This window comes from Capra hircus, chromosome 7 (genome assembly GCF_001704415.2).
Source record: "Capra hircus breed San Clemente chromosome 7, ASM170441v1, whole genome shotgun sequence".
Lineage (NCBI taxonomy): Eukaryota > Metazoa > Chordata > Mammalia > Artiodactyla > Bovidae > Capra > Capra hircus.
Window position 1 is genome coordinate 89,184,891 of NC_030814.1, and position 21,360 is coordinate 89,206,250.

At 60.2% G+C, this 21,360-nt stretch overlaps 1 protein-coding gene across 10 annotated transcripts in view; it reads right to left on the reverse strand.

Annotated features, from left to right (window-relative positions):
- Nucleotides 41–21,360, reverse strand: part of DOT1L (DOT1 like histone lysine methyltransferase) — a 52,048-nt gene continuing 30,728 nt past the window's right edge. For 4 of the 10 annotated variants that reach the window (XM_018050755.1, XM_018050759.1, XM_018050763.1 and 1 more), the window contains 19 exons: nucleotides 17,393–17,461; nucleotides 16,853–16,959; nucleotides 16,623–16,664; nucleotides 15,785–15,895; nucleotides 15,465–15,699; nucleotides 14,932–15,045; nucleotides 14,177–14,268; nucleotides 13,676–13,777; nucleotides 13,086–13,223; nucleotides 12,466–12,591; nucleotides 11,379–11,845; nucleotides 11,072–11,204; nucleotides 10,620–10,766; nucleotides 9,460–9,589; nucleotides 8,431–9,008; nucleotides 8,137–8,342; nucleotides 6,143–6,207; nucleotides 4,840–5,754; nucleotides 41–4,189 (listed from right to left, as the gene is read on the reverse strand). In XM_018050755.1, coding sequence (XP_017906244.1) covers nucleotides 3,609–4,189; nucleotides 4,840–5,754; nucleotides 6,143–6,207; nucleotides 8,137–8,342; nucleotides 8,431–9,008; nucleotides 9,460–9,589; nucleotides 10,620–10,766; nucleotides 11,072–11,204; nucleotides 11,379–11,845; nucleotides 12,466–12,591; nucleotides 13,086–13,223; nucleotides 13,676–13,777; nucleotides 14,177–14,268; nucleotides 14,932–15,045; nucleotides 15,465–15,699; nucleotides 15,785–15,895; nucleotides 16,623–16,664; nucleotides 16,853–16,959; nucleotides 17,393–17,461 — 4,358 coding nt within the window. In that variant the 3' untranslated portion in view covers nucleotides 41–3,608. Of the gene's footprint in view, nucleotides 4,190–4,369; nucleotides 4,722–4,839; nucleotides 5,755–6,142; nucleotides 6,208–8,136; nucleotides 8,343–8,430; nucleotides 9,009–9,459; nucleotides 9,590–10,619; nucleotides 10,767–11,071; nucleotides 11,205–11,378; nucleotides 11,846–12,465; nucleotides 12,592–13,085; nucleotides 13,224–13,675; nucleotides 13,778–14,176; nucleotides 14,269–14,931; nucleotides 15,046–15,464; nucleotides 15,700–15,784; nucleotides 15,896–16,622; nucleotides 16,665–16,852; nucleotides 16,960–17,392; nucleotides 17,462–21,360 lie in introns of all 10 variants that reach the window. The other 6 variants (XM_018050756.1, XM_018050761.1, XM_018050760.1 and 3 more) reach the window with 6 other exon arrangements.

A 21,360-nucleotide genomic window follows, 5' to 3' on the forward strand; every position in this document is an offset into this window, starting at 1 on the left:
GTGTGTCATCACCAGGAAGAAACACTGCTGCCAGACTAGGTTCAAGTGAAAACAGGTATTTTATTACAGCGTCTAGAGATGGATATGCAGTGCAGTGGGGTTCCCTTGGGAAGGGAAGGGAGTTAGCACCCCAACTGAAACACAGGCTACCGAAACGACAAAGCCAAGCCCGTCTGCATTACAAACCAAGGTGCGACAGAGCGAGCGTGGATGAATGTGTGAGAACAAACAGTCCTACAGTGGATGGGCGGGATAAATAACGGGGGAATCTTAAATAGTTCACGATTTGACTTGTAGCTAAATGGAGGGCTGTGTCCCCTGACCAGAGGGTGTCTTCATTGTTAGGGTTTCCTGAGCAAAGCAACCGTAGCCATCGGACTTCCTGGAGTGGAGTGAAGCACCTGGGTCAACAGCAGCAGTGGGGCTCCTCCCCACGCCCAATACCCTGGTGCCCCCTCCTTCCTGTGGCAGCAGCACCCAGGCCAAGGCAAGGGGCTGGGGCCGGATGGTGGGTGTGGAGAGGCCAAGCTGGCCCCACTGTGGGGCAGGCCCTGTGCACATGTGTGTCTCCCTGTAGCTTGGAGGGCAGACAGGGCACGGTGGCCCACAAGCCATGCAGTGTTTGTGTACAGTGTCATTTGTTCAGATGGGGCTCCTCAGGCAGCCCCGCAGCTTTCTGTTGGGGGTGGGGAGCCTCTTGAAGAGGGGTGAGGGCAGGAGGCAGGAAAGCACCATCATGCACCCACCAGGAGCACCGACTTGGGGTGGAGGGGGTAGGGCAGGGCCGGTGGTCACAGGAGGAGGGCTCCATCTCCAGCTTCAACTGCCGCTCTGAGCAGTGGAGAGGTGGCCAGAGGTGGGACACCGTCCTGCTCTGACCCTGTGGCCTGTATCTCGCCGGGCCTTCACCTGCCAGAAAGGCTGGCTCCAGACCCACCCCAGGAATGAGGCGGCGGGCTGGGGCTCGGCTACCATACTGATCCTTGGGGCAGCAGAGGGCCCCACTCCGCAGGGGTGGGTGGTGGTGGCCAGGCTGGGGAAGGCTCAGGTTAGATCCCTACATGGAGGCCCACCTCTTGCGCTTCTTGGTGGGTGCCACCTGGTGGGGGGTGGTGAGCACCTGAGGACAGGGCTCTGACTGCCCACGCCCAGCCTTTGGCTAGGTGCCCACCTTGGAGTCTGGGCCCCCTGCCAGCACCTTTGGCCAACGTTGGCCCTTCCAGGGAGGCACACAGACAACACTGCTGCACCAAGGACCCATCATAGTCACAGATGCTGTGTGGCGGACGGAGAGCCCCACCCACCACCTCGGAGCCTCAGGGACCAGCCCTCCTGCCCTGCCACCCCACCACATCCCTCCCGCATGGAGGGATGTGGCTGGGGGGGGCAGGGGGAGAGGGTCACTCCAGCTATGGGATGGTGGGTAGGTGGGCCCTGGGCCAGCACCTATGTGCACTTGAATAAACAGCAAGGTTTCCCCTCACTTTTCTTTCTTCCTTTTTCTCTTTAGTTTACTGTGTATTCATCATACAGTCTAAAAATAAATGAAGTCAAGTCTATGAAATTTATAAATTTTCATCACATCTCTATAAAATACTGTCACCCGTCAGCGTGACTCCCCTGTAGACACACCAGGCACCCACAACTAACCACCCGCATCCCCAGCCACCACTGGCGCTGACCCTCCCTGGGCAGCCGTGGCGCGGGCCCAGACGAGCAGAGACGTACAAAAGTAAATGCACTTGTCACACGGCGGGTTCCAGACCCTCCTCGCGAGCACCACTCAAACGGGTCCCCTCCTCCTCGAGGCACCCTGCTGCAGCCTGGCCGTGCGGCCACCATTCCTATGCCAAAGGCGTGATGCAGACCCAGGGGCCGAGCGAGGCCGTTCACAGTGCGAGGTGGGGCGGGCCTCCACCTGGAGCTGGGGCCTTTGGTATAGGAAGAGCGTTAGATAAACAGGGCAGGCACAGGGCCTGGCGTCGGCGTTGGTCAACCCCGAGAGTCAGCACCAAGAGCGTGGAGGCCGGCCTGCGACGAGATAGCACCGGGCAGCTGGCGGTCCCCGTGGCGGCCAGTCCTCGGGCAGATGGACGTCTTTTACATAGATCCTTTCACATATAGTATCTACATCTCTCAATAGGTTGCCTTTACGGCTTCGGTGGAATAAAATAAGTCAAAGTTGTTTATACTTTTTAAAAAACGATAAATACTTTATCTAAAACTATGGACAGTACAGGCTGGAGCTGGGCCCCAGCGAGCCGTCTCCGCAGGTCTGCGCGGTGCTGATTCACAGTAGAGCCTGTTCTCCGGCCTCCATCCGTCCTCGCCGTCCCATGGGGGGCCCCGCGCCGCCGGCCCAGCCCACCCTTGCATAGTCTCGCGGTTGAGGTAGAAATCCTAGTTACCTGCGGACACGCGTGGGAAGAAAGGCAGCACAGCATTAGCCCCTCACCCACACGGCCCGGCGCTGCCCCAGGTCGGGAGCCAGAGCCACCGACGGACAGACGGACCGACAGACGACGCACATGGTGGCCGTAGGACCCCGAGCCACACCCTAGGCCCGTCCCCACGTCCCCTGTCGGGCAGCGCTCCCAGAGGCCTGTGAGCAGCCTGGCGATAAGCCTACGTGCTTCTGGGAGAGACTGGCTCAGGCAGCAGGGGAGGCAGTGTCCACCATGGGCCTGACCCGGCCTCCATGTGCTCAGCTGCCCTCTTTAGCTCCTGATGGCTGGCAGCCGCTGCACGCTGAGCAGCCCCACCTGGGTTTTTCCAACCACCAAGGCACAGCCCCAGTCCCAGGCCTCAAGTAAAGCTGTCTGAGGACCCTGACCAGGAGGCAGTTGGACTCCCACGGCTGCCCATTTGCTTCCACTTACACACACGACACGCAGCTGAAGACACAGGCAGATCCTGAGCCCAGTCCTGATGCCCCATTTCTGCTCCAGACCTCACCCTGGGGATGTGGGTGCGGCACTGGGAGTGGCTGGGCCTCAGTCATATGACAGAACACTGCCCACCCACCGGGCCTGCCTTCCTGTGGCTCCTGCCACATTCACCCTGCCGCCCCTAGGCCACCCGCGGCAGGCCCTTCAGCTAAGGAGCCCACCAGATGACCACAGTCTGAAGGCCTGTAGTGCACCGGGGGCCTTAAATGCATTGAGTTTTCCTAAAACCCTATGAGGCACGTTCAAGCACCAGGCGACAGGCCCAAGAGCGCACAAAAGGCACTGCTGGGCTTCTCCATGGCCCCCACGAACCCACATGGGAGCTGCCCGGGCCCCCGGCAGCCACACACCCAAGCCCAGAATGGCAGCAAGCTCAAGCTGGGCTCAACAGGGAGGACACCAGCTCGGTCCTGCTCCTCCTGGCACCCTCCCTGGGAGATCTAGGGTGCGGGTCCGAAGGCAGTGGGACCAGCCACGCCCTGGTTCCCTTGCCGCCCTGGCTCTCTGCCTTCACACCTCCTGGCTTGGGAGCACAGCCTTGGCCCCATGACCTTCCAGGAGCCCCGCCGGCCCACCTGTTCTCTGCAAAGGGAAGCACGGCCACCTAGTCGGGCTCTAGCCTTACCTTACAGAATACGAACTGCTAGCTAAGCAAGGTCTTTATCGCGGCTTAACCCCCGCAAGGCGCGCGGCATACGGAGGCGGCATGCCAAGGGAAACCCACACGGCGGGCGGCCCCGTGGAGCTGGCCTGTGGGTTCACGGGCGCGGCCTGGGCCAGGGCCAACCCAGGCAGGGGCTGGTGGTGCACCGTCAAGGCGGGCCGGGACACCTTGTGCGGGAGGGAGGCGAGCTTGATGGACAGAGAGGCGTTAGCAGGCGGCAGAGAGGCGGCAGAGGCGGCGGGCAAGAAAGCTTGGTTAGCAGGGAGGGATGCGAGGTTCTGCAGAAGCACGGGCTCAGAGTTAGCTGGGAGCAGCGCAGGGGGAGGAGGCAAGGTGGCGTTAGGATGGGGGGGTGCATGGAGGGCAGGCTGCCCCGGAGGGGGCCGGCCCAGGTGCGGAGGGGGTTGGGGTGGCCTCGGCTCCGCAGAGGACGGGGCCTGAAAGGAAGAGGCCGGGGTGCTGGCCACCGCCTGCAGCGGGGTTAAGCTCAGCGTGGTGCTGCGACATGCAGCCCCACTGCCGAAACTGGCTCCAAACGGATGGGCGGAGGCGGGAGGCACCGCGTGGTTAAAGACACCTGCAAACAGGAGAGAAAAACTCAGCTTCAACAGGCGGGCACCTCCAGCCGAGCCAAGAGCAGCACGCGGAGGAGGAAGCGACGGCAGCTGCAGCTCCGCGTGCGGGCACAGATGCAGCGAAGCGCAGGCAGCAGGAGCGCGGGCGGGCCCACCGCCGGCCTGGACCCACCCCACCCCACCTCGGTGCCACGCGAGCCGGGAGCCTCTGGCTCCCCGCACTCTGCTCCACCCTGCATGCAAGCGGGCCACGGGCACCACAGCCCCTCGCTCTGTCCCAGCGCCGGCCGCATCGGACCTTCCGGGCGAGCTTGCGGGAGGAAGGAGAGCCCGGGCATGGCGCCGATCCCTCTAAGAAGCAGAGGGCGCGGTCAGACCAGAGAGCCCGGCACAGCCGACTCACGCCCGAGTGCTCTGCCCACACGACCGTCACGGCTGCGTTTCGTGAAAAGGAACGAGGTGGCGGGCGCAAAGTGGACCCAAAGGGACACGCGGGCACAGCCTCTCCCCCCTCAGGGGGCCCTGGAAGGGAACCTGCAAACAGCGGCGGTTAAACCCAACAGTCCGGGTGGGCGGCGGAGACAACGTGTGGCTCGCAGCTCGTCCCCCAGCGGGTCCTGTGGGACCAAGTGGCCGCGAGGGCCCTGCCTACCTCCAACTGCGCCGCCGGCCACCCCGGAGGAGAAGCTGCCCATGGCGTGCGAGTTGGTCAATCTGGTGGCGGCGGTCGAGACGTGAACCAGGCCGGCGGCGGGCACAGAACTGAACAGGGACTGCAGCACAGACGGGCCCAGGTTGGCCTGTAGCGACATGGGGCCCAGCGCGAACTGTGGCCCAGGGGCGAAGGCGCCCAGGAAGGGGCGGTGGGTCTGCACGGACGGGGCTGTGCCACCTGCCGAGGATGCCGCTGGGGCAAGACCTGGGCCACTGAGGAGGCCTGCAGGGGGCGCGGCGGCAGCAGCCATGAACAGGTTGTGGCCATTCTTGACGTCGGGCTCGCGCTCACGGCCCTTGCCTGCCTTGCTATGCGCTGTAGAGGCCTTGTCCGGGGGTCCGCATGTGGGAAGGCCCCCCTCGCCTTTTGGGCCCAGTCCGTCCAGCTGCCGCTTGTTCACGAAGGGGCCAGACTCTGCAGCGCCACCCTCCTTGCCCCGTGGGCCAGGGAAGCTCATGGGGGCACCCAGGCCAGCTGCCTCGGGGGCCTTGTGGGAGAGAGAAGCACCATCACTGAAGCTGTGTAAACTGAGGTCAGCTGCTAGGCCCCCGCCCAGGGCGAAGCCACTGGCAGGAAGGCTATTGGGGCTCAGCCCGCCCGCCCCCGGCAGGGTGCCTGGGAAGCTCTTCCTGGAGTGGGTGGCCAGCTTGCCATCGGCTGTACTGGGCTCCTCCAGGCCAGGCCGGAAAGCGAACAGGGAGTTGTGGCTCAGAGCGGAGGCAGCCTGCAGCGGGCTGTCAGCTGCCTTGGCCAGGCCCAGGTCGGAGATGGGTGAGAAGGTGGACTTCCACTTGCTGCTGTTGACCGGCTCGCTGGCCAGCGGTGCCTTCCTTCCTGCTAGGCTGCCACCTGCTGGGAGAGGCAGTGGCTGAGGCCTGGGCCACCGGTGGGGCCTGGGGAAGACGCTGCAGATTCCAGACCACCGCCTGCTCAGAGTGCCTCCACACAGAGAAGGCCCTCTGGAGAGGAAGAGTGGCCTGGCAAGGGTGGGGCTGCCAGAGAAGCTGAGAGCGGTGGGCTGCTCAGCGAGAGGAAAGCTGTGTTGACAGGGAGGACTACTTGCACCTGAGTGAACCAGGCGGCACCAAGGGCGTCCAGAGCATCACAGGGAGAGGGGCGGGGGAGGTGTGTTCTCAGCACAGCCCAGGACAATCCTGGAAGCCCCGTGGGGTCCTCAGGGACCAGGCAGCAAGCCTAGCGTGGGTGCCAAGGACTCAAACGTTGTGCAGACTGAACTCACCATTTTCCAAGGTTTTTGGTGGAGACTTGCTTTCTAAGGAGATTGTTGCAATTTTTCTCTCAATTCTATCAGAAAAAGAAAAAGAGGATGAGTGTTTGCCATCCACGTGCACACCAGAACGCTGTGTGTGTACACTGAATTGCCCAGGCAAGCCGTGAGCCAGGGATGTCCGACCTGCTGTCAGGGCCCCCAACAGCGGCTGTGGCAAGGGGACATGGCTGTGGGTGGGCCCCAGCAGCGGAGAAATGCTGCTTCCCAACACACAGACACATGCAGGAGCCCCAGGCAGGACTGGCCCCGAGTGGAATGGGCTCTTGAGCCACAAGACTGTGTTGTCCACAGAGGGGGATGACATGGTGCTGAGCATGTAATGACCCCCCAGCAGGTTGCACCCAGTGACACAACGGTGTGGCTTCACATGTCAGGATTCTTAGGGGCTGTCCCGAAGGACCATGACCTCCAGAGACCTAACTCCCAAAATAATCCAGAATTTTCACAACATGATGTTTGTATGTGGAAGAATGAACTCAGACAACACTGGAAACAGCCAACTAAAGAAATACCACAAATACACGGTACACGGGGCCTGTTCAGAACACAGCACTCCTATGCCTCAATGGACACGAGCAGGACAGAAACCACACACCGAGGATCGGAGGACACAGCTGTAGGCCCCTATCTGGAGAGGGGTCACACGAGAACAAACAAAGAGCTCTCACGACTTAGCAGCACAACCCGAATCACACATGGGCCAGGATGTGAACAGACATCTCTCCAAGGAAGAGGCAATGTGGAGTGCTGCTGGCCCCTGAGGAGAAGAGGTTGGAACCAGGACACCACCACACCCACAGAGACAGCACTGCTGCATGGAACAGAGACCCAGAAGCTAACACACGAGGGCGAGGACGTGGAGAAACGCGCCCCATGCATGGCTGGCAGGAGTGAGATGGGGCAGCCACTGTGGGAAATTGGAAGGATCCTCAAAAGTTAAGCACAGACTCACCATGTGATCTAGCAAATTCCACACCTAGGGCCTATGTGTGCTAATCACTGTTGTGTCCAACTCTTTGTGACTCCATGGACTAGCCAGCCAAGCTCCTCTGTTCATGGGATTCTCCAGGCAAGAATACTGGGGTGGGTTGCTATGCCCTTCCCCAGGGGATCTTCCCAGTCCAGGGACTGAACCCACATCTCTTATGTCTCCTGCATTGGGAGACAGGTTCTTTACCACTAGCACCACTAACCATAAACACGCTTTCAAATAAAAACATACATACGAACATCCAGACCAGCATGATTCACAGTAGCTAAAAACAAAGCAACCCAAGCATCCATGATGGGTGAACACAACGTGGTCCATCCACACAGTGGAACATGATGCAGCTTTTAAAAAGCAGGTTCCAACACCTGCTACAACCTAGATGAGCCTTAAGGACACGATGCTCAGTAAGAGAAGCCAGACACAGAAAGACACACTCTATCTGATTCTACTCACAGGAGGTCCTAGAGAAGTCAGATCCACAGAGACAGGAAGGAGATGATGAGGCTAGGGACTGGGGGAGGGGACAGGGAGTCTTTCTGAGGTGATGAAATTGCCCTAAATTGAGTGGTGATATCTGCACAACCCCATAAATACATCAGAAAGCCCTGGATCACACATTTTAAGCAGATGGTATATTATGTGAATTATACCTAACACAGCTGCTGTCAAAGAAAAAACAAGGGAAAGAAAGCCCTGTTCCCCATCAGATGAGTGGCCCGGAGCCTGTGCACCTGCTTCCAGCTCTCCCATCTGCTGCCCTCCCTCCTCTCCGTTGACATGGGACACCTGCAGGTGGGCTACAGGCTCAGGCTCGGCTTCGCCCCGCACACAGGCAGCGAGGTGCTCTCAGAAGCCTTGGGCCCTCGTGGGCTGTTTCTCACACAGTTAAACAATCCCAGATGCGCCCTGCAGTCAGGACCACCCCCCAACCCCCTGATCACAGCCCACTCGCCTGGCACTGCCGGGCTCATCCTCAGAGCCTGGCTCCTCGTCCGAGGTCAGTGGGGAGTAGTGGGCACCATTGGTCTGGCTCAGGGGCTTCTCCTTCTTGAGCACAGGTGGTTGGTCATTGTCCTGGTAGGGGACGGGTGAGCTCTTTAGGGAGCTCTCAGGGGACGAGATGGCCGTGATCTCCAGGGGCTGGTTGATGTTGCTGACCTGAGGGCCAGGCACACGGATGAGCGCCAGCAGGCCTGGCATGTGCCCTCATCAGCCACCCAGCCCCAGCACACTGCTCCCGCCTCACCATGGAGTTGAGATTCAGGGGGGACCCTGAAGACTGCGTGAAAAGCCCAGCGACAGATGGCAAGGCCCGGCGCTTGGGGGACACACTCGAGCTCAGGCTGGGGGTCCCCGCTGATGCCCGCTTCCTCCGGCCCCGCTTGCGGCTGTCTGGCCCATGGCCCTGGCCACCGTCCCCGCGGGCAGCCGAGGGCAGAGGGCTGTGTTTGCTGGAAGGTGACTGCTTGGCGCTGCTGGCACCCGCCGAGATGGTGAAGACGATCCTCCTTTTGGCTTCGCTCTCAGGGTCTGAGAAGCTGGCGTCGCAGGGCAGGTCCCCTTTGCCAGAGTCGGGGAGCGGGCCCAGGGCGCCTAGCCGGGGGCTGGCGCAGAGCTGGGGGGCCGGCGAGGCTGAGCCGCAGGTACGTGGCTGCGTCAGCAGGGGTGGGTGCTGCGGGGTGGAGCTGCGGGACCCCACAGTGGCAAAGAGGCTTCCAGAGCTGGAGGACTCGTCTAGGGCCGGGGGCTCAGCTCCAGGGCCAAGGGGTGCTGGGCTGCCTGCCAGGGCCCCACTGATGGCCACCGAGCCGCTGTATGCAAAGCCTGTGGAGGACACGAGGTGGTGGCTCGGCTTTCTTCATGCTTGGCACCCCTGGGCCTTCACTGTGCCCTCCTCCCCACTTCTGGGCCTGCGACAGTTGAGGGCCTGGAGCCCATGAACATGCTGAGTGGACCCTGGGCACCGCCAGCAGAGATGCCCTCCACACACGAGAGCAGTGGCGTCGAGACGAGTGCTGGAGCCGCCTGCTTCACAGCAGCAACAGGGCCCGTCTAGAGGGCAGGCACCCAAGTGCACAGTTGGCCCCACACAGAAGCCCCATTGGATCTCCCAGAGGACCAGACCCCGCCAACAGGGCCGGCACGGGCCCGGGCCGAGCATGGCTACCTGACACAAGCTGGGGGGGACCCTAGGGTGCGTGCAGCTGAGGGCGGCCCTGATGCAGCTCAGACCCCGCGGCTGGAGGGGCCAGGCCTGGCCTCTGGGAACCCTCACCTGTGGGAGCCAGGGCGAGGCTCTTGCTCCCAGCAGCGTTGCCCCCGGCACCATGGGTGTTAGCAGCCACCTGCTTCTCCAGCGTAGACGAGGACTCTCGGGCCGGTGGCCCAGGGCTGGGTGTGCTTCTCTGCAGAAAGAAGGCGCACACTGTCAGCCAAGCCGGGCACACACCCAAGGACGTCCCCAGGGCCTGAGGCAGCGAGCCCAAAAGGGCGACGGCCACGCAGGTAAGCCTAGAAGTCAGCTACCAGAAGGCTCTCACAAGGTGAGGTGCAGATGTCTGAGCTCAGGTCTAAACGCCTGGGACAGCAGTGGGGCGATGTCATGACCTGACCTGGCAGCTCCACTCCTAGGTGAAGCCAGATAAAAACAACTGTCCACATGATTCCTGTTCACACATGTCCACAGCAGTGTGATTTACACCGGCTCCAAAGTGCATACAACCCAAATGACCATCCACAGAGGATACACACGTGTCCCTCCACACACTGGACCATCCCTCAGCCACAAAGAGGAGAGAAGCCCTGACACTCGCTACCGTATGAATGGACCCTCAGGACACGAAGCTCAGTGAGAGAGGCAGACACAGGACATACAGTGTGTGATCCCACTGATAGGAAACATCCAGAACAGGCTGAACCACAGACAGAGAGTGGGGTACTGATTGTCAGGGGCTGGGAGGGGGTACAGGGGTGATGCCGATGGGGATGGGCCTCCTCTTGGGGTACAGAATGTTCCAGAAGTAGAGCTGGCTGCAAGACTGGTGAACACACCGAAGACCCCTGCACTGAACATCTTAGACGGATGAATTCTGTGTGAATGACACCTCCATAAACACAAAGCCCAGCCCGCTCTATACAAAGTGTCATTCTGAAGGGCATGTGTGTGAGAGAGAACCCGAGTGTGGACCAGAAGGACAAGGGCAGCTTCTCTCCACTCACCGTCACCATGCACACTCAGATCTAAGATTAAAGCTGAAAACCTTACTGGGAATCGGTGCTTTCTTTTTCTCAGGTATTGCGGCATGCTGGAGATATAACTGCGAGCAACTGAACAGAAAGTGACTGGCCCTCGAGGAGAAAGGACAGGCCCACGGCTCTGCCTGTGCATGCACACGAGGCCTGGGGCAGCAGGCTTGGGCCAAGGGCCGCACTCACCGCCTTCTCGGCGCGGCTGGGCAGCACCACGCTGGCCAGGGGGATGCTGACGGGCAGCTTGCTGGGCTGCACGGTGCTCAGCGGGATGCTGACAGGCAGGCTGGTGATGGCCTCCCCACTGCTGGCGTAGGCACGCTCCTTCACACCCTGCCGACCAGGACAGTGGCCTCGGGCACTGCCCCGGGGATACCGGGGATTCCAACCAGCCCCCACCCCAACCCGTTCTCCCAACTGGCCAGACCCGCCCGTCAGCAGCCTCCACCCACGACTGGCCCACCCTGCTGCTCAACCACCCTCTCCTCCCATCCGCAGGGACTGAGCTCTCTCCCACCCTCACCTGAAGGCAAGGGTGCATTCGGGTGGCCATGCTGCCCCCTCCTGCAGGACCTCGTTTGAGAGCCCCCCCCCACCCCGCACCCAGCGCCACAGATGCTCTCAGAGAGCAGCCTCACCTTCTCAGGGCCCTTCTCTCCCATCTGTAAAGCTGTGGGGGATGAAGGTCGGGGGTCTTGTGGGCTCAGCTTGATGCCGTTGGTGATGCCAGGGCTCTGGTAAGGGAGCCCGTTCTCCTTGGCATGCTCGGCTCTAGAAACAAGGCGTGTCCTTAGTCACTCTGGAGAGTGTGAACACGGCTGCAGCTTTGTGTTCAGAGCTGACAGCCCTGGCCTAGCAAACCCCCGATTCTCTTCAAAACTGATGACTCTCAGATGAGAAGACCCACAGGGCCTGTACAATGCAGTGACACTGGCCTGCACTCACCGTGGGTGCAGCTCGCTGGCAGCTGCCTTGCCACTGGCCGCGTGGTCCTGGCTCAGGTGGCGCCGCAGCACCAGCTTGGCAGGGGATAGCCTGGTATAGTCAGGCAGGGCCAGGCTGGATAGCTTCTCCAGCCGTGGCCGGCCGCTGTGGCTAGGGGTGCAGGGCACGACCTCCTGGTCTAGCGGAGAGGCCAGGTACTGGGGGGTGTTCTGCTTGGGTGAGGGCCGACCCAGTGCGCTGCAGAGCTCATAGCCGGCCGCATGGCCATTCATGGAGAGCTCGGGGCTCAAGCTGCTGAAAGGTGGCAGGGAGAAGCGGGCGCAGTCCAGCTCCAAGTGAAGCCGGCCAGGCTCGGCCTCTGGCTTCCCACGAAGCTGCAGGGCCAGTGCCTCATCAGGCGGCACGCAGGACTTGAGCTGGAGCAACTCCTGCTGCCGCTGGCTCTTCTCCAGCTCCACAATGCTGATCTGTGGGACGACCAGGGGGGTGTCAGGCCCGCCCAGCCCCAAGCCCAGCACCCCTCCAGCCAGAACCGTCCAGGAGAGGAGGATGTGGCTGGTGAGCTGACAGGTGAACGAGCGTCAGAGTCGGGCGCAGGTGCACAGAGATGATAAGGGACCCAGGCTCCGTGGCCATCATGGTGACTGCCAGGGTAAGACATCAGGACAGAACCTGTCCTGGGCCGGCCAGGGCTTGAGGAACCGCATGTTTGGCTTTTCTCCACAATTAACGGACCGCTCCTTGATTCTCAATTACGGAGGAGGGTCAGAACCCAGAGTGTTCCCTCCTGAGACCCCTCCTGCAGGCCCCATCACACACAGGCTTGGGCAATAAATCTCATTTCTGTGACACACGAGCTGTGACCTTGCAGAAAGCTGCTCTGGGGAGGTGTGTGCTCAGGACACATCCTCAAAAGGATCTCAGTGGACACCAGTTCACCATGAGAGCTCTGTGGTCAGAGATCCCTCAAAAGTGTCCCAGGGTCTGGTGCTGGGAGCTGCAGTCGAGGGGAAGGCGTCTCTGTAGGTGAGCCAGGGAGTGGGGAAAGGGGCAATGAGGAAGGCTCCAATCCCCAGCCCAGCCTTACCTGCAGTTCCAGGCAGTGCCTCTGCTTCTCTGAGATCTGGCTCTTCAGGGCCTGCTTCTCCTTCAGCAGATTCTCCAGGGACAGCGTGGACCAGTCCAGCTTCAGCTCCTCACACCGTGCCTTGAGCTGTGGGGAGGGTGTTGGGCTGTGAGTCCTGGCGGACAGCCCCCACCCAGCATGCACAGCTGGTGGGGGTTGGGAGGGGCTCCAGTGGATGGCTCCTACCCAGGGGTGCCTGCAGTGGAGATGGGGAGGAGCCCCTGGTACACAGCTGGGGCACGGAAGAGCAGGAGTCTGCTGCCCAACCCCAAGCCCGCACCCTCGAAGCACAGAGCAGAGCTGCTTCTGGAGGCAGGGCTGAGAAGATGGGTCCTTGGGAAGGACACCCTGCAGGAGCAAGTGAGGGACATCCAGGAGAGCAGACAGGGCGCTTCCAACAGGCGAGGCCCAGCACACAGGGGGATGTGGGCTCAGGGTCCCTGGGCTGTAGGTGGGGGAAGGGCTGAGGGTGCCCTGGCAGTGAAGATCAGAGCCCGAGTCTGAGATGCGCCAGGTGCCCTTAGAGCATCCTGATAGAAGACAGGGGCAAGGAGGGGTCCCACCCGGCCTGGGATGCTCACCAGCCGCAGGCTCTGGCTCCTCAGCTCCCGGTTGCCCTTCTCTAGCTGCTCCGTCTGTTCCCTCAACTGTTGGTTGTGAGCCGAGATCTCCTTCTGCGCTTGGATCAGGTCGTTGTAGGTCAGCGCCTTCACTCCCAGCTGAGGACACACCATGGCCCAGGTGGGCGCTCACGGGGCCACGTGCAGACTTCCCCTCGTTTTCTTTGATGCGGACCATTTTTAAAGATTTTACTGAACTTGTTACAATATTCCTTCTGTTTTATGTTTTTGGTTTTTTGGCCGCAAGGCATTCAAGATCTTAGTTCCCTGCTCAGGGATTAAAACCGTGGCCCCTGCACTGGAGGGCGAAGTCTCAACCACTGTACCCCACGCAGTCCCAGGAGCTGCCCTCTGACCGCCCCCAGGCTCCAGGCCTCCTGTGAGGGAGACTTTCAGCGTCAGAAGCACAGGAAGGGCAATAGTCCACCTGGACATCAGCTATCTGGGCTAGGGTACCAACCCCCTCACCTGCCTGCCCACCCGCCTGCCCATAGCTCAGCACTGGGGATCATGTGCAAGGCCTCCCGGCAGCCAGGCAGGGACCAGTCTACCTCGTCCAGTTTCTGCTGGAAGAGCCTCTTGCTTTCCTCCTTCTGAGCTTGGCAGTGGCCAAACAGCTGCTGCGCTGCGCCTAGCAACCGGGCATTCTTCTCCTGCGGGGCAGGGCTGATGAGCGCAAGGACCATGGCAGGAGGGAGGTGGGGGAAACGCAAGCAGATTGGCCAGACCCCCATAAGGGCTTCACCCCAGAACATGGTGCCACACAGCGGTGGCTTCAAGTCCTGTTTATGAGCATCGCGGGGCCTTATGCCGCCCACCTTCCAGAGAGCCACGCCCGAGCTGGGCCTGACTGAGGCTGCAGAGGACACGCCCAGGCTGAGGGCCCCCTAGATGCCTCTCAGCACGGGGGACACTGTCCCCAGATGAGGACGCCTCAGCCATCACAGCAGGGCCCAGGCCAGCTGCAACCATGGGGCCATTGGGCCCTGAGGTGGGGGATGAGTGCCCCCCCAACCCTCCCGGGAACTTGGCTGGCAGCATGGGGGCCGCACCTTCTCCTGGTCCAGCAGCTGCTGCAGGGTGGCCTTGTACTGAGGGGTCTTCGTGTATGCCAGGAACTGTAGATACTGAATCCTGAAGGACTCTGCAAGGAGAGAGCAGACTGGATGTCGACACAGGAAGGATCCTGCCAAGGCTCAAGGCAGGGGTGGGGTTCATGAACACATGCAGGCCCCACAGGGTTTTGGTGGGGCCAGGGCTCTGCCCCAACCTGGGGTCGCCCCCTCCTGGGGCCCCTCAAAGCTCCTGGCATCACCGGCCCATGTTTCCTTTCTCCCTCACGTGTGGGCTCTGGCTGGCTACTCTGCCAGTTTTCTTGGTAAACATACGCTACTGCTGTTGAGAAAACTGATAGCTCCCAAGGTTGTAAAGGCTTCTAGAGCTGAGTGATCTCAACACAGCCCACCCTTGCCCACGACTGCGAGCTCAAGCTGGCAGAACGGGGTCTGATCCCGTGGGATCCTGGCACCATGGACACAGAGGCCATCCTCTAGGGGGGTGGAGCTGCCTCCCTGGCCCCACTCACTCAATGCCAGGAGGCCCCAGGGTGGCCCAGTGTGCCCTGGGGCAGAACCTTAGCCTCAGACCACCACACGGGCCCTGGTGATCCCAGAACCCAAGAGTCCCCTGGCAGGATAAGCCTGAGCCCTGGAGGCGGTGTGCTCCGCTGCACAGCATGGGGCTCCTGCCGGGGTGTAGACCAGCTGCTGCTCGCCCTCCCTGACCCGTGGGCCCGGCTGGTGCTCACCTAGCAGCCTGTGCAGCGCGGGCGGGGTGGGTGCCAGCAGCAGCTGCTCAGGGGTAGGCCGCTGCACGCTGGGAGGTAGCTGGTAGAATGGGCTGTGAGGTGGCCTGTGCACGTCTGTGGGGACACAGCAGTGGTCACAATCCCATAAACGGGGCCCGGAAGGCCACTACAGAGCCCCCAGTGCCCCAACAACAGGACTCAACACAATTCCCACAGCCCCAACCACCAGACACTGAGCTGTACATGCTCGTGACCTGGCCACTCACTCTGAGCCAAGCCTCCTGCCAGGACCAGGAGCGTGGGAAGCCAAGGCCCTAGGACCTGCTCCCGGGCAGATGGCTGGGTCAAGCTGACCACACCAATGGCCCAGGGGACCCCTGAGGTGGTTCCTCCCTCAGGTGGAACCTCCCTCAGGAAGGTTCAGAGCTTGGGCGTACCCACACAGCACGCCCACGACACTGGCACAGCAGCTTCTGCCCAAGGACCCCACGGCACTCACTCCCAGGATCCCACAGCACGGGGGCGGGGCTCACCCTGCGGCAAGGGGGAGGCCGCTCGTGACACGGTCTGGGCGTGCAGCAGGTCCAGTGCGCTCTGGGTCTTCTTGGGCTTGCGCTCGGGGTTGGTGGCACTCATCTTCTTGGGGCGCCCACGCTTCCGACCCACCATCTTCCGGCCCTTCTTGTTCAGCTTCTTCTTCCGGGCCTTGGAGGGAGATGGCTTCTTGACAGCGGCCGTCCCGGCTTTCTCCTCCTCAGCACCGGAGTCCTGGTGGAAACCCGCATGAAGGACTGGCCAGAGGTGTGGGCTCTGAGGGTGGCCTGGCTCCCTCCCCGACCAGAGTGGGGCTCACCACGGGGGTGTCTGCCGGCACAGCTGCCTTGCTCTCGGGCACCTTGGTGGGTGTGGTTGTGTTGCTCTTGTTCTCCCGCTGCTGCCGGCGCCGAGCTGCCTCTTGTTCCTCCTGGTGGGCAGGCAGGGGGTGTCTCCTGAATCTCAGGCACCGTGTGGAACCCCCTGCCTCCAGGGGCCCCACAGCTCAGGCTCCCAGGGGTGGTCAGCCAGGTTCTGCTCATCTGCACCCTTGATGATGCCGCAGGGAAAAACAATACCCACACCCTGTCTCTGCCAGGACCCCAGCGGCCTTCAGGTCACAAGGAAAAGTTATTAAAGGCAGAGCCTGGGTGCAGAGTGAGGAGCTGCTGAATGGCCTGGCCTCCCTGAGGTCCCCACAGCTGCTTCCCCACTTGGGGGTGCTCTGTCCATGAAGAGGGCTGAGGGACACCCTGGATCACCAGCAGGGAGTACAGTGCTGCCCATGAAGCTGTTCTGTCTTCGATGGGGTGGTAGTCCCCACACTGTGACCTGAGGTCCTATCACGGTAGGAGGGGCCCGGGTTGGGGGCTCCTCCAGGCTCACAGGCTCGTCTGAGCCTCCAAAGAGAAAGATGCTGGGACACACATCCCACAAGATTCAGGGACAAACCGACAGGGACCAAGGGGCAGCAAAACGTTTCAAAGTGTTAACTGTTTTCAACCTATTATCAACCTATTTCCCCCCAAATTGTTGAAACTGCTCAAGTCAAGGCTGTCACAGCCAGGGGCCCCTGGTGCCCAGGCCCGAATCTGGACCCTCAGGCTCTGGTCAGCAGCAACCAGGCTTATAGGTCAAGGGCAAACAGACAAACTTACCCTGAGTTTTGGATTTTTTAGACTAGAAAAATAGTTTTCAAGCTAAAAATGGAAAAGAAAAAGTCTCATTAGCGGTGGAAAACCCTGCAAGATGAAAGCCATATCCCAGACCCACCAACGCCAGGCAGTGACGTGCCCAGGGAACATGCTGGACCCCGGGGTGGGAGTAAAACCTCTGCCCCCACCAGGTTAGCTGAGAGGCAGGGCAGGGGCGCTCGGGCACCACTCACTATGGTGCGGTCGATGGTGTGCAGGTAGTAGGAGACTGGCTTCCCCGTCCATGACACCGAGCCTTTTAGCGGCGACAGCTCCACGACGCGCATGATGGTGCCGATGTCTGTGCACAATGGGCCCACGGGTCAGGGGACGCCTGGGCATCCCAACCACCGGCCTGGGAGGTGCCCATGGCCCTCCCTCCCCCCGGCCCTCAGCCGAGGACGAGGGTGGGGACAAGCCCACAGCATGGGCTCTGAAAGAGTCTCGGAGTCCAACGAGACAGCCAGGGCAGCTGCAAGGATGCCCAGGTCCTGTATATGCCCCCAAGGGGCGTTGTCATTCTCCCATGGGACCTGAGACTCTCACCCCTACAACCCTGACCGGGGCTATGTCTGGGGACATCAGGGGCTGTCACATGGGGGATCCTGCATGGAGTGAGTGGAGCTAGCCCAGGATGCCCCCAGGTCACCTCTGCTGGCAGGGATCCTGCTTTAAGTCACTGCAGGTGCTGACAATCAGACATGTTAAGAATCTGGCAACACAAGTGTTCTTACCACTCAAGTTTCTACTGTTTATTCTGAAGTTCAGAGGCGCAAAGGGCTTCGAGGACACGATTCTGCCACCTGGAAAACAGAGAGGGGTCAGCACCACCCTGAGGACACCAGCACGCGATGCAAACAAGAGCCTGATGACATCAGAGCAGAGGGGTGCAAAAGCGTTCAGGAAACGAGCCCCCAGCACCCAGAAGGGAGGACGCACTGTGAGTCAGTCCTCTGCTCCAGTGAGAGCCAAACTAAGCGGCATCTGAGTGCCCTGGCCTGGAGCACTGACTGCCTTCCTGCAAAGGTGCTCACAGCCCCACAGCCCCGGGGCTCGGGGTGGGACAGCTGGGGTCCTCCACACTGTCTGCACTGTGCAGATGAGCCAGACCAGAACCAGCCCTGAACCATACTAACAGACAGAGCCTGAGGGAGACCCGGGCCCTGACCCAGACAGACAGACTTGAGGAAAAGCAGGTCAAATCCACACAGACAGAACCTGAGGAGAACCGGATCCTGATTCACACAGACAGAACATGAGGAGAACTGGGTCCTGATCCACACAGACAAGACCCGAGGAGAACCAGATTCTGATCCACACAGACAGAATCTGAGGAGAATCGGGTCCTGATCCACACAAACAGAACCCAAGGAGAACCAGATCCTGATCCACAGACAGAACATGAGGAGAACTGGGCCCTGATTCACACAGACAGGATCTGAGGAAAACCGGGCCCTGATCCACACAGACAGAACATGAGGAGAACTGGGCCCTGATTCACACAGACAGGATCTGAGGAGAACCAGGCCCTGATCCACACAGAACCTGAGGAGAACCGAGCCCTGATTCACACAGATAGGATCTGAGGAGAACCGGGCCCTGATCCACACAGATAGAACCCGAGGAGAACCGGATCCTGATCCACACAGACAGGACCGGAGAAGAACCGGGACCTGATCCACACAGAACCCGAGGAGAACCGGACCCTGATCCACAAAGACAGGATCTGAGGAGAACCGGATCCTGATCCATACAAACAGAACCCGAGGAGAACCAGGCCCTGATTCACACAGAACATTAGGAGAATCTGATCCTGATCCACACAGACAGGATCTGAGGAGAACCGGATCCTGATCCACACAGACAGAACATGAGGAAAACCAGGCCCTGATCCACACAGAACCTGAGGAGAACCAGGGCCTGATCTACACGGACAGGCCCTGATCCACAGAGACACAACCTGAGGAGAACCGGATCCTGATCCACACAGACAGAATCTGAGGAGAACCGGATTCTGATCCACACAGACAGCATCTGAGGAGAACCGGGCTCTGATCCACACAGACAGAACCTGCGGAGAACCAGACCCTGATCCACACAGCCAGGATCTGAGGAGAACCGGGCCCTGATCCACACAGACAGAACCCGAGGAGAATCAGGGGTTGACCCCACACAGCCATAATGGGAATGGTTCAAGTCAGAAACGGCTGCACAGGAAAGTTTTTCCAGTAAGTCCTGGCATGCATGCAAATCACTGCAGAGAAAAGAAGAACCACAAGGACTCGAAGCCTTGTGCAGAGAGGTCACTGTGACTGGTGATGTTACCTTCAGAGTACAAAAGCTTCCCCTTACCCTGTATGAAACGCTGTCTCTAAATGCACCAATGTAAGAAGGACTGAAACTGTCCAGAAATAAAGAACCAAGAATAAATGTCAAAGAGGAGCTTCCCTGATGGCTCAGTTTTTAATAATCTGTCTGTCAACTCAGGTGACATGGGTTCAATCCCTGCCACGAGGAACCCAAGCACCACGGAGCAACTAAGCCCGTGTACCGCAACTACTGAGCATGTGCTCCAGAGCCAGTGCTCTGCAACAAGAGAATCCAAAGCATGGAGAAGCCTGCACCCCGCTAGAAATTAGCCCCCGCTGGCCACAATTAGAGAAAAGTCTGCACAGCAGGAAAGACTCAACACAGACAAAATACATAAACTTACCCCAAAAAAGTGAAAGAAATATGTTACCAGGAAAGTGGAGTGGTCAGGATGAGCCCCTCAGCACATGCTCACATGCCCCTGACTATCCAGGCGCAAAGAGCACCCTAGCACCAGCCTGGCCTCTGGCACCCCATGAGGAGGCGGTGATGACAGGTCCCTGGCGAGCTGGGTACACATTTAAGCAGTCACTGTGGCCAGAGTCTGGGGTTACCCCAGGCATCGTGGAGGCGTCTGAAGAGTGGGGCCGGGGAGCGGGAGGGAGTGAAGCCCACACATTCCAGGATGCTTTAATTAGAAAGCCCAAGCAAGTTTTTAGGGTCAACAGGATATGTTAAGAGGACTTCTGTGGGCATGTCACTGCAGGGCCACAGATCCCAGGTGACAGGAGGGCCTGGTAGGCAGTCCCACTCCCACCAGGGGCCACGAGCCAAGCATGTGTGACACCCGAGAACTCAGGACATGGGGTGCAGAGGGCAAGATTAAGCAGACCATGAGGAACCAGTGCACCCCAGGTGACAATCCATAAGACAACGATTCAGGATGCCCAGTGGGCAGTGTCCAAATGGAGGGGCTGTGCCCCGAGGCCCAAAGGCTACAGAGTGGGACCCCACAGCCAGATAGATGCCTGGGCCAGCGGGGAGGACAGCAATTCAAGCTCTTCTCTGGGTGGAACCTGGGGCTGGGGAAAGGCACTCACTCCCATAAACCATCAGGAACGACCCCTGCCGCACGCTCAGGCTCGTGCTCACCTGCACGCGCATGCAAACACATGCAGCCGGCTGTACTGAGGGCAGCTGGAAACTGCTTCTATGCTGGGTGATCCTTTCAATTCTTCTGTCCGCTTGACATGTTTCATGATGAAACATGGAGGACCCACCCTGCTTCTCTCCCAGCCACGGACCTCAGGAGGACATGGGAGTCTCCCTGGAGCCTTGGGGACAGGGACGTGGGGGATGAGGGAGGCAGGGCAAGGTGCCTGCCCGTGTCAGGCGAGGCTTCCCTCCAGGACAGGGGACTCCTGCTGTCTTGAGTCATAACTGGAGAAGCTCTTCCAACCCCTCTTCCTGAACACGCCAGACCTGCTCTCCTACCCTGAGCCAGAGCCCAACTCCCCAGGGACCCAGCGGTGGTGATGAGAACACGAATGAACGCCAGTCCTCATGGGCGTGACGCTCCACAGGCACCAGGATGCCCTGGCACTGTGAAGGGATGCCCCATGGACTGCTGCACCTGCTGCATGACCGCAATTTCATGACACAGTTGCATCCCTGCTCCCTGTACCTTCAGTGGTCTGGAAGCTTCTCAGAGACCACCCACTTGGGGACAGCCCTGCTCAGGTTTGCCACAGGCTGGGGGAGGAGCTTGGGACACAAGAAGATCCAACACCCCGGCGTTTCCGAAGGGCGGCGAGGGAAGAGGAAGAGGTTGAGGAGAGGAGGGAGGGAACGCCAGTGAGGTTAGCAGGGTCAAAAGCAAGAACTCAGCCTCAGCACCTTCCTCTCAGCCTCCCTGTGGACTGTCAAGATCCCCCATGAGCTTCTAGCCAGACGCCATCAATACTCCCTCCATAAAACCACTCCTGTTGCCCCAAGTCTGCACACTTTCACACACACACGGAGCACACCCTTCCTAAAGACTACATGGACTCTGACTCAGAATCAGAATGGAAGCTCAGCTTTCAAGCTCTGATGACCTCTCCCTCCGGAGCTGTGCCCAGCAGTCCCACAGGGATTCTGAGACTCAGAGCTGGAGAGGTGAGCTCCCCTCCTGGGTGCATCTGGCCTCACCCAGCCTTGGGACGGAGAGTAAGAGAGAGTGGGGAAGTGGCGGGGGGCTGCAGCCAGGCCTCGAGGGTCCAGACACAAGAAAGCCCTGGGCAAAGCCAAAGGGCTGGTCTTGGCAGCCCCAGCACCCCAAGGCTGAACTTCCACTTAGTCAAGTTCCAGTATGAGACACACAGTTAAGTGCCCAGGACGTCCTTAAACTAAG